Source organism: Cupressus sempervirens, chromosome 8 (assembly GCF_028749045.1).
Source record: "Cupressus sempervirens isolate cs-2001-9-10 chromosome 8, ASM2874904v1, whole genome shotgun sequence".
NCBI classification, from domain to species: domain Eukaryota; kingdom Viridiplantae; phylum Streptophyta; class Pinopsida; order Cupressales; family Cupressaceae; genus Cupressus; species Cupressus sempervirens.
This window is the reverse complement of record NC_143125.1, coordinates 540,778,392-540,791,361: the sequence shown is the minus strand read 5'-3', so window position 1 is coordinate 540,791,361 and position 12,970 is coordinate 540,778,392. Positions and strand designations below refer to the sequence as shown.

Sequence of the window (12,970 nt, the reverse complement as noted above, 5' to 3'; positions counted from 1 at the left end):
AGACTTTGACATTCATGAGTTATCCAAAAAAAGAGTGGGCATTCTAATACAATTGATAATTTCCTTTTCTTTTTGAGATATTATTCCTATGATGTACTTCCAGATATAAAGATTCCTTCGGGTGATGTCAACTTCATGATTCAATTTGAGATTTGATATTTTGCCTCTCTACTTAATCTTTGAGGAGCGTCCTTGGAAGAAAGGTTAATAACCTAACATTTTACATTGGAATGCTTGGTATTAGACTATGGGATTGTAAGACAAGGGCTAATATAGATCCTTTTGTGTTGACTTGTTTGCCACATATTCCATCATCATGACTTTCGATTTTAGACTACCCAGTACTTAACAAAAAGAAAAGGTACTTTGTTGTTGGTGGTGGTGAAATCTCCATAGTCAGAAATCCACCGGCCTTCTGATGGAACCTCCTTCCCAGTAGGTGGTTGGTCTCATCTAGTCAATAATGGTTCACTCAAATCAATATTATCTCATTTTCTTGGATAGATGATGATTCTTGTGTTCTGTGTAAGTTTTAAGGCATTTTGTCCATTCCCAGTAATAATCCCCATATTCTTTAAGGTAAAACCATGCCAGCACTCACTCCGGAGAACTGCCCAAGCTAAAATTTTAATCAGTAAATTCTACGTAAGCTTGAAGGTTGGGAAACAATATTTCATAAACAAGCAAACATTTTCCGGCTATTTTCGTGAACTACGTATGATCCACCTTTGGAATTCTGATCCTTTTCTTTCTTTGTAGCGAAAATAGCCGTCAAATAACCCTTTGAAATCATCAATTTTCACTAGACCTGTGCACTTCCAATCCTCTTGGAGCCATACCTTAGATTAGGCTCTGCATAACCATAAATCAGCAGATTAGAGCTGTCTCTTTGCACCATGTTCACATTTCATCAATTAAGATTAGAGCCTTTGTGTGTGAAGGTGTAGGGAAGGATATGTAGGAGGCTTGCATGTTTAAATAGAAGCTACTTTTTAGCTCATGAAAAGGATATCTTTATAATGATGAAATTGGCATGGTATTTAATATAAGTATATGAATCCTCCTCTTCGTGAGAGGTGACTGCTCACCTGACAAAGCAGATATGAAATTCTACAATGTATGGCCTTGTGAATCGAGAATTCTTAGCAGGTTACAGCCTCCTTAGATGCAAGAATGTAAAGATACCAGCCTGAGGATGATTGCAACATATGGACAAGAATTTTGGACGATGAAGTTTAAGTGATTAAATAATCTCTTTGCTACAGCATGGGATGGCATCATTCAAGGAATATAGGGACTGTCATAGTAGAAAGAATCCAATGACATCATTTACTAGCATGAAAGTATTAAAAAATAACTAGTAAATGGAAGCACCTTCTTTGGTTATTACAACATAGCGGCATGAAGAAAAGATATAGAAAAGAATACGCACATTGCAGACACATCTGTGATATCCCTCTAATAATGAAATCCAATATTGATATTACTAGTTGTAATTGACAAATATATATATATATATAACAGTAGATTGATTATTACATAATGAATAAATATATATTGATTAAATAGAATTGGTTAAGTCAATATAAAAATTAATAATATTGAGTAAACAAACAAACTCAATAAACAATTTTAATAATTAAATATTTATTAATTAAATAAATAAACATAATCACCTAACCTAATGTGGAAAGGTTGTGAACCTTAGAAAAAAGCAACGAGCATATAAAACATGCATAGATCATGATGCAAGAAAGGGGCACCCAACAAAATATATATATTAAACCCGAATTCCAATAACGATAAAAAAAAGGAGAATAATAAACTTGCATCCTATATGGATATGATCTTTGCAACCTTGGCATAAGGAATGGAGCATTTATACCCTTATTCCATATGATCAAATAGATATGGTGATGTTACTTTACCAGTAAGGACCATTATAATAATTACAGCCATGTATGATTTTTGTCCCATTATAAATATATATAAGGGAAATATCTAAAGTGTCATCAAAAGAGGGCAAAACCACTATAAAGTCACCATACCATATATTGGACTTAGTAACCATTACTAAAAGAAGGTATAACATTTGCCTACTAAGTCAACACATTACTTTAAGAAAAGAATGAATATAAAATAGGAAATAAAAGATAACCGAAAAATATATTAATGTTTATATATATATGAAATAGATAATAAATGAAATCTGTTTTATATACATTATATATGGAATTAATAACATTATTTATATGTGGTTTTGAAATATACTTTTTAATATAATTATCAAGAATATAATTGAGTTCTAAGGTATAATGATAATATAATTTCTTTGTGAATGGAATCAATTTTTATAGACTAGATGTTCTAATACTATAATTACCAATAATTAAATGGGACTATATTATTTTTATTTGATTGGAATGTGTAATGCCCTACCCGAAGATCCTTGGAAACAAGGATAAATATAAGCCAAGATTAAAAAAAAATTTAAAACAAGTATGAATGCACATGGCATACCACATAAAAGGATCACAAAGATCGCAACAGAAGACTAACCAAACATCCCAACACCAACGGATCTCCAAACACCACTACTGACCAACACAACTAACAACGGAAGATGCAAAACTGAATTCAAATCAAAACATTCCGAATCTGAAATGCGACACCAAAGGATTGAAGAGCACCTAAGAGGGCAGCCAAAACACTTCCCGAAAAGTTCAGGTCAAACCAAAAAGTGCCCACTGTCCGCCGGGATAGGTTTTTGCAAATACCAGGCGATACTTTAAATTAGCACCGGGCGATACTTTCCAGTATCGTATGACCTTTCTCAAGAAGGGGTGTGACACTTTCAGGGTTTAGGCGACACTTCTCTCAAGGGCATGAGAAACTTTACCAGTATCATTCGATACTTCTTCAATGGGAGTGCGATACTTTCCAGTATTGCACGACATTACTTCCTAAGAGGTGTGAAACTTTCTAGTATCGCACGACAGAACTCTATTGGGCGTGCGACACAATATTGTATCGCCCCATGCTGACACATGGTTGCCCAGGAATGCAACAACAAACTCTAAGGATCAACTACAGAGATTAAACAAAGTTCAGAACCTCCATATCGAGGAGTATTGGATCCACAATTAGAGGCGCAAACACTCGAACACAATACTGAAAGATGGAAACAAAATCTATCCACCTAACAATTAGTGAAGGGAAAGTACAGAAGGAAACATCACAGTGTACTAAAACAACATCACAATAACAAAAATAACATCGCAATGAACTGTACAACCAAACTAAGTACACGGTTCCTCCCAACCATAATAGTATCATAAGACCATCATGGGCCCTAGCCATCCCTCGTGCGTAACATCCCAAGCTACTAATCAGATCGTTGGTACTATCATATAAGGAAATCACTACTAAAACATGCTACAACATAAGCATAAGGAAATCTAAATGCTAGAAGTAAAGCATAAGATAATCCTACAAATACAGATAACACCATCTATCATATGCTAATCATCGTAATAAGGAAATGCATTAATAAATAACACCATCTAAACATGATATACAAGCATTCCAATGAAAGCATAAATCACAAGAAAGCATACTCTGAAACCCAAAGTACCTAGCGAAAACATCCAACAATGGTCGCACTAGGACAAAAGACAGTCTTTGTACACCAGTCCCTAGCAGTGGTATAGGTAGCTACACCTCCCAACCACGTGGCACCCGTAGGTCCACTCCCACCGTGTTGATAAAGATAATGATCCAACCACAAACAAACACAAAGCAAACGTCCATGGCTAACACACACGCCAAACAGTATGATGACTGAAACCAAGAACATAGACAATGCATAAACTACAGGTCCTGTGTAATGTCCCCATTTTGGAGGTAATTTGATTTAATTAATTTAATTAATTAAGTTGTCCAAAATAATGAATATTTTATGAGGATGACTAATTAATTATTTTAATTAAATAAATAAGTGGTATTAAGTTAATTATTTATATAAGTTATCAAATAAATAAATATTAAAAGGTAACTTTATATTTAATTAATTTAATAAAGTGACTTAAATAAAATAATATATCATAAAGTCAATAAAAATAAAATAATTTCTGGAAGCTTCTAGATTTTGGGCCAACCTCTTGAGGAAAAAGTATAAACTATAAATAGACATCATGGGCCTCATTCTCATCATCCAGGAATTGATGATTGTTTGATGTGATTATTTGGTGGAGAAGCCAGCTAGGGCTTCAGCCATTGGAGGATCTTTGGGGACGAAAACCCTCATTGGTTACACAATTTTGAGGATGTGAGATACCAGCTGAATTATTGCTGATTGTGGGCTTTACTTCAGAAGTCCAATCTTGTGCTTCACAGTGGAGATTATTTAGGTACAATAGTTGATGTATTATTGTACTTGCAACAGCTGATGTATTGTTGCATTTGATGGAGAAGTTACTTCAGCAGTTGATGTATTGTTGAGATTGATTATGTTATTAAGTAGGAACATTACAGACCTTCATAATCTGTTGTCATGGAGGTTGATCAGCCTATGTGAGTCTCATGTTTTTGCTCATACCTTTCGATTGAGGAGACCAATCATTCTGGGTATTGTTGCATTCAATTCCTATCGTCAAGACAATTGTTTTAGGGGCAAATTGGAAAGTGTTTGGTGCTGCAACTAATTATCTAAACTTTTGCCAGGCAAGAACAGGGGCAGCAGCTTGAGTATTTCCATTTGAGCTTGGAAGGTGCCTATCACATTGGATTTTTATTGTTTCCTCATCAACAACATTGGGCGTCATCATTACCAGATTCTTTTTGCATTCACTAAGTAGTTTGCATTGTCATCATAGGCATTTTAATTGCTACTATAAGTGAATACTCAGAAAATCAAATTTGGCACTATTGTCAAACAATTGTAAGCCAAGAGTCTTAACCAATTCATAGCATCATTGTAGTAGACATTTTATTGCAAAAGAGGAGATATAAGTTGTTGGTCAACTACTATTGTAATTGAATATGTTATTGCCATTCATGATCAACTTATTAGTTTGCATGCCAATTGTTTGTCCAAATGTCAATTGGCTGTAGGTTCTCTTTTTTGGCATAAATAATGTTAAATTATGCATACCAAATGTTTGTTAAAATACCACTTGGCTGTAAGTGCATAAATGTCATCTTAGGTCGCATCCAAAGTGTTTGTCATAATTACTAGTTGTTGTAGCTGCATATTGCAAGTAGTTTCAATCACATATATGCATTGACTATTGTCAAAATAAGTTGCATATTCATGTTAGGTCATTGTTTAGTCAATTTAGAGTCATTTGTAAACATTCTCATTGATGCTAATTGAAGAAAAGAGTCATTAAAACAAACTAAAATGTTATATCAGTCATATGACCCTTGTATGTGAAGTGTTTGACGAAATTCTTTGAGCCTTCAATCAGCATTTTAAGGTCAAATGTGAGTAGGATCATTAAATCCTAGTCAGAACTCAATGGGCTACTAAGTAGGGGCTGACATCATGGGAGTCGCTTGGCATCGACAAGCCCAAGCTCGGATTGTGCTGATTCAACTCCCTCAACGGAAAGGCTCTAGCACATATATTTTATTATCTTAAGTTTTATTACCACCCTGTTACATCCCAATTTTTGACCTAACTTGGAATATAGTTGTTGAGGTTCGCATGAAGTCAGTTGGCAGTTTAATTTGTTATAATCTGGCGAAATGGTAAGATAGTCATTATGATTTCAAGTGAAGATGACAAGTTAGTTGATCGTTAATCACAAATTCATGGAATTAAGAAGATGGTTAACCATTGTGATTATTTAAATACTTTATTATGATAAATATATTTTAACGGTAAAAAATTTCCTTGTAGGGAGCATGTCAATGAGGTGGAAGCATTGTCAGAAAAGAATTAGGTAGGAGCATCACCATCACTGAGCAGATGGGTAGAAGACCTAGCAACTTGGAACAGAATACATCTATGGGACTCGCAAGAGTTATTTAATAAATAATTTAATTAAAATAATTGAGTTAAAATAAATAACGTATCTTAAAGGATTTTAATTTATCTTTCATCATATTATTTTAATAAGTATTTATATACGTGCATATTAATAAAATATAAAAATGACTTGGCACAATTATCATTTAATAATTTAATAGAGTGATGTTTAGTTGTACATTATAATAATGTTCGAATTATAATAAGTGAATTATTATAAATTTCAAATTATAATCTTCCAATTCTTCTTTCCAACTTATTTTTCTTTTATTCTTTTCTCTCTTCATAGTCGATTTAATAATTGGAATCTGAATGGTCATCTTGGGAATTCGAATGGATTCTTGTAACTAAAGGAAATCGTAGAGTCAAGCTCCTCTCTATATTATAGTCTTATAATCGTATTTTTAAGACACCTTTATTCTTACTCATTGTTGTCAATGTCTCTGAAGAAACTGAGAATAGTTTCGTCTGCAATTTAATCCGACTGTGAATAATTTTCAACTGAGTTTATTGCCTTTGTTTTATTTCTCCTTCACATTTCTTACCATGGGAATCCAAACCAGTAGTGGAGCCGAACTCTCGATCTCAGAGCTACTCAAACAAAAATCGAAGTGTCAAGAAGATTGTCATTGAACCAGTGTATGTCGCCTTTTTATTTTTTTCTTTGTAATGATAAGCCTGTCGAAAATCATAAAGTATTCGAAAACTGATAATATACAGAGACCTATAATCCTTTATTCATTTCCATATCACATGAACTGTATCTTGTTCCATGTTGCATCAAATTCATAACATTGATATCTACTTATTTTTAGACCGAAACCAAGAACATAGACAATGCATAAACTACAAGTCTTGGTCAGAGCTTAATGGGCTACTACGTAGGGGTTGACGTCATGGAGAGTCGCTTGGCATCGACAAGCCCAAGCTCGGATTATGTTGATTCAATTCCCTCAACGGAAAGGCTCTAGCACATATATTTTACTATCTTAAGTTTTATTACCACCTAGTATTTTCTTTAGTTATCACTTGATTAAAACTTTTGGGCACAAACCTTCGAGAAACAGGCACCGGGTTGCGGAAAAGAAGCCCCCTACATATGCTACCCTACCCTACCCATGCTCATCCAACGATGAGTGCCCGTAGGCATGCAAATTCCCAACCCAACCCCAATGATCAAACTTCCGAAAGCACCATAGAAGATCGGGACTCGCATGTCACTCGACCAATGTATGTGCACGTACTTGTGTGTGGTGCACCACCATCACGAAGATCATAACACAAGGACTAGATGAGAACATAATGCAGAAAGTCACTACCGAAAATAGCCTCGGAAGGACGGATGCAGCACACATCCCAATGCAACACAAAAGTGCAATAAAGGCCCGACCGACATCCAAACAGATAATCCAAGTCCACGACCAAACTCATGCCAAGAAAACTCGAGAAAACAGGGTAGCACGCAAAACAAGGTAAAAACTTCAAAAACTGGAAAACTTTGAAATTAAAACCCATTTGGTCCTTGGGTACAAAACCCCCGAAAATCCAATAATATTTGGGTTTGGACACCATATGCAAAAATGGTCAGCATAACAGTGCGAAAACCCAAACCCCCATCCCAAAAACAAGGAAAATGTCCATACCCGACCAACTGGGCAAAACCAACAAATAGAAATGGAGGGGAACACTAGTTCTCAACCTCCTAAAAAACTGCTACCAGAAACATAAGTTGAAACAAAGCTAAAACAAGAAAACTGGAAAGCCCTACCTGATAGCATAAGGGGCAGAAACCAAAATCAAGCTGATAAAATAAATAACCTGCCGATATCGCCAAAACTGGCGGCAAAGCAAGGTCTCCCCAAGCCGGATCCAACAAGACTGGCCTCAAAAAAATCCCACACTCACAGCTCTTAGAACAGACAGAAATCCAATCCTTCAGGAAGAGGATTTCATAAAAGCTCTCCAATTTCTAAATTGCAAAATTGAAAAGTGAAAATACAAATCCCTTTTTCCAATACTTATTCACTTTTCGAGTGAATAGTCGATTAGGGCAAATAGCTAGTTAGACTAGCTAGACTCCGAATAAACCCAAAAGAAAACAGGTTATTCCTCATAACAAAAATTCACCTAAGGCAAAGTTGCCATAAATTAAATTCAATAAGATTTAAAGCCCAAAAACCCAAAGTCACATAAAATCACTAAACAACTTTCGTGACAATGCGAACCTCTAAGTGCACAGACACGCTCACTGGTCTAATCACAGTGCAAATGAGTTCAAATTTAATAATCACTGTAAAAAGGTTTAATTAAACAATTAAATAAGGATACATCGACCGTATAGGGACGAAATTGGTAAAATATGAATAGCTTAATCACTAACTCCATGTGTCACTGCCGGGGATATAATTCTTACACACTAAAACACACGATCAAGTGCACAAGTGCAATTGCATAATAATATCATAGCCGAAGCAATAATGCATTAAATACCTAATTAATCTATTTACATCACTAATGTTCGCATAAAGCATAAAGAGACAAAAATGAAGTAAATCACCATAGCATAAAATCCATCACATAACATAATAAAAAAATATGTCCAAATACCAGATAATCAGATATCATCATAGACCTATTGTCATCTCAAAATGGCATCAACATGCAAATATGATAAACTGAACAGCATAGCAATATAGCATCTATGATACTAAATCAAGGTATAGCATCCGACCCTCAGGTCATCTCAGGGTACAAATAATAAGAGTATCAAGTATCTCTTGAATCAAAAATAGACAAGGTACAAACTACAAACACAAGAGGCACTACAGAATGATACAATGTTACCAAGGAGGTGCTTGTATAAATCCAATCTAAGGTGCTACCCAATGGAAGGTAGGGGTCAGTGATCCGTAAATCTTTGTTAAACAGACTTGCCCCTGTAAACTTTGAGGGAGTCCTTAGATGATATCTAGGCAACTTAATTGACATCTATATTCTTCAATCCCAAAACCAAATAATAATATCATTTGACAAGTAAAATAACCATAATAAATATTTCGATTGATTTTAAATAATCATCTATAATAATGGACCCTAAAAGGGGGCCATTACAACATCAAACAAAATGGAACTATGAATATTAATAAATAACATAGATCTGTTTACATGCAAAAAAAAAATCCAAAGCATAAATATAAAATATATTATTAGGTCCTCATATGTAAGTGTAATAAAGGAAGTAAAGCAATTCACATTAACCTTCCATGACGAGAAAGATCATTATATGATGGTACTGAGTCAGGAGGAAGACCCACTTCAGAAATAAAGTCCTGCAGTTCCTGACGGAGATTTCCAATGGTCACACTAGGCTTAGATGTTTTTAATTTTTCAGATTTCCTGCAGAAAGAAAACAATAGAAGATATTAAACATGCAAGATAGAAAATATATCAAGTAAGACCAGGAATGAAGTCAACAACAAAGGTAGAAAATAATGAGAGGGTTCAAAAGTGTAAGATAGACAAAATGTATCAACTAAGACAAGGATTGATGTCAATGAACATTCAAAATCCTTGTTTTACAAATGTGCACTGAGAAAACAATGGCAGGATTTATGCAAGAAATCAATAAAGTGAATGTAAACAGAGCCTACAAATGTAAACAAAGGGTAAAACGAGGTTGCTAAACCTAATAAGGAGAAGGATTAAAGTAATTTGTAAAAATCTAAAGCCCTTTAATCCAATTAATTTTACAAGGCATTGAAATTCACAATTTCTATCACTTGATAAGACAATTCCATTTGAATAATATAATAGAATTTATTTGATAAATGGTTATCTGTACTGTATCTGATTAGCATATAACAGAGTACCACAAGATAGCATAACAATTGATCTTTTGGTGAAATGATTTCTTCTCTTATCCATTTCCATATAAGAAGAGTGCAGGATATCTTAACAGGTATCACTTTCCAAGGAATTGTGTAACAAAAATATTACACACAAGAATTGTAAATTTCAATCTACAATCAAAAGATTCTGCATCTTTAAGGATATGCACACATGTATGCCCAACTATGAGTAATTAAGCATAACTATGGTGTTTTCCTTATTTGTCGAAAGTTTCTCTGGAAAGATAATAACAATAAGGTGAATCAAAATTTCAACCTTGAAATAACAACCAATAACAAAAGGAAACTCAATAGCAAGATCAAAAAATAGATTCCAGGCAGATAAGATAACCTGGCTCTTCGCTTAGTTCATTGGCCCCAAGTTGTCCTCCCAACAGAAAGTTATTCACAGGTTTCCTATGGCCCTATTTGGTGCAAGGGCACCTAAAGTACAAGAACACATGGAGGTTAGGAGTTATTATACGAGAGACTGAAAATGTATATAGAACATTTATGATGGATTTGAGTCATATTGAATCTATATGTAATGTATTTGGACTAAGTTCTCAAAATTGTCCAAATAGGTCCTAGCAAGGGTTATTGCTCAATATGGTCAAATCTTGTAAAAGTATTCATGAAGAGGGTAAATAAGTTGTGAAAAGCTGTAAATATTCCATTGTGATGTGTTAAAGGTGTCTACACAAGGTTTCAAGGTCATCTGTGTAAAACGTCCTAGAAGTTGGGAAAAGTGCAAACTTGTGAAATTACAATATTGCCAAATTGCACCAAGGTTGGGAAAGGAAGTTGAATGGTCATGGGTAGTTGAAGAAATATGAAAGAAAATGTTATAAATATCAATGTATGGTCGTTCCAAATCGTTCCTAAATAATTTTTTCTTCCATTTTCAGGTCTTGTACGGCCATGTACAGATTGGAAATGGTGTAATGTTGGTTTCATATGGTAGATTAATCAATAATCTTTCGTTTGGTTCTGGTTTGGATTATTTTGGTGAAGAATTGAATGAGTTATGAACATTTTATGGATGGTAATTTTTCAGATTTTCAAAATGCAGTCATGTTGCAGCAATGTGTACAGTCATGTAATGAATGTTTTAAGGGACAAAACTTATATTTCTGGATAGAGGAATGGATTAGCTTCTTGATGCAATTGGTTTGGTACATTTTATTAAGTTTTGTAAAAAATATGATAATTTTGGTGAAAATTGGTTTTAAAACATATTCAATGGAGCTACTTAAAAATGGGTCTCAATACGAGGGGTGTATCTCTCAATTCCACTGTTGGATTTCTTTAATTTTTGGATATGTTAAAAAAACCTACTTTTCTAGATTCTGACAGAAGCGATGTTAAAATGGATACCTGGAACAAAAGTTATGGATGACTATGTATGGATCCACGAGGATAGCAAGAAGGTTAATTTGTTTTTTGTTTTCTCCTTGTGGGTGCTTAAAATGAAACTTGGCACTTCAAAGATGGTTGATTATATGTTACTTGAATAGCTTAAAGCCTCTAATATGTTCATGGGATGTCTTGGTAATGTTGGTGTTAAAAGATCTTGGGCATGCTTGTGAGGATTGATAGGAAGGCAAGGAGTCAAGCTGGAGTTAGGTGGAGTTGTGAATGTGGGAGTAGGAACATGGGGGTTAAGGAATTAGGTAGATTGGAGAGAGATCCATTACCTATTTACCTAGTGGCTTGACCCATATTGGATTGGTTATTTCCTTGGGAAACTCACCTAGACTAATTTGGACTTTGCCTTGTCCTAGTGCATTCTTACTTGCATCAAATTAGTATCAAAACCTAGGGAGTGAGGAAAGTGAGGACTCCTAGGTGCAGCACAATTATTGTTGGTGTTTTGAAAGCAGCCTATGAACTCCATTGATGGGAGTCAAATTGAAGACATGGTTCAGTAGAGACATCAAAGAGGAAGACACGAAGACAAAGATTTTGGTCTAAATCTTTTTCTCACAAATTATTGGTTCCATGTTTCCAAGGGACTTGAAAACTTTTGAAGACTAGGAGTATGGTGCAAGGGCACCTAAAGTACAGGAACACATGGAGGTTAAGAGTTGTTATATGAGAGATTGAAATGTATTTGGAACATTTATGATGTACTTGAGTCATATTGAATCTATATGTAATGTATTTGTACTAAGTTCTCAAAATTGTCCAAATAGGTCCTTGTAAGGGTTATTGCTCAATATGGTCAAATCTTGTAAATGTATTCGTGAAAAGGGTAAATAAGTTGTGAAAGGTCATAAATATTCCACTGTGATGTGTTAAAGGTGTCTACACAAGGTTTCAAGGGCATTTGTGTAAAATGTCATATAAGTTGGAAGAAGTGCAACCTTGCAAAATTACAATATTGCCAAATTGCACCAAGGTTGGGAAAGGAAGTTGAAAGGTCATGGGTAATTGAAGACATATCAAAGAAAGTGTTATAAATATCAATATATGGTCATTCCAAATCAGAATGAAAAGAAGGAATACATTTTGTTAAAGGTTGATGAGTCAAATTTCCTGTTTTGCAGTTCCTAAATAGATTTTTCTTCAATTTTCAGGTCTTCTACGGTGATGTACAGCCTGGAAATGGTGTATTATTGGTTTAATATTGTAAATTAATCAATACTCTTTCATTTGGTTCTGGTTTGGATTATTTTGGTGAAGAATTGAATGAAATATGAACATTTTATGGATGACAATTTTCAGATTTTCAGAATACAGTCATGTTGCAGCAATGTGTATGGTCATGTAATGAATGTTTTAAGGGACACAACTTGTATTTCTGGAAAGAGGAATGAATTAGCTTCCTGATGCAATTGGTTTGGCACATTTTTGTTAAGTTTTGTGGAAGTTATGAAATTTTGGTGAAAAGTGGTTTTAAAACCTCTTCAATGGATCTGCTAAAAATGTGTCTCAATACAAGGGGTGTATCTCCCAATTCCACCGTTGGATTTCCTTAATTTTTGGATATGTTAGAAAAAAATCTAATTTTCTAAATTCTGACCGAAGTGATTTTAAAATGGATACCTAG

General features: G+C 34.4%; 1 protein-coding gene across 3 annotated transcripts in view; it reads right to left on the bottom strand.

Moving 5' to 3' along the window:
* Window positions 1–12,970, bottom strand: part of LOC149543579 (5'-AMP-activated protein kinase-like protein) — a 262,094-nt gene that overhangs the window by 236,717 nt on the left and 12,407 nt on the right. For all 3 annotated transcript variants that reach the window (XM_089798356.1, XM_089798357.1, XM_089798358.1), the window contains exon 2: window positions 9,290–9,427. In XM_089798356.1, the coding sequence (XP_089654482.1) occupies window positions 9,290–9,427 (138 nt within the window). The remainder of the gene's footprint in view (window positions 1–9,289; window positions 9,428–12,970) is intronic.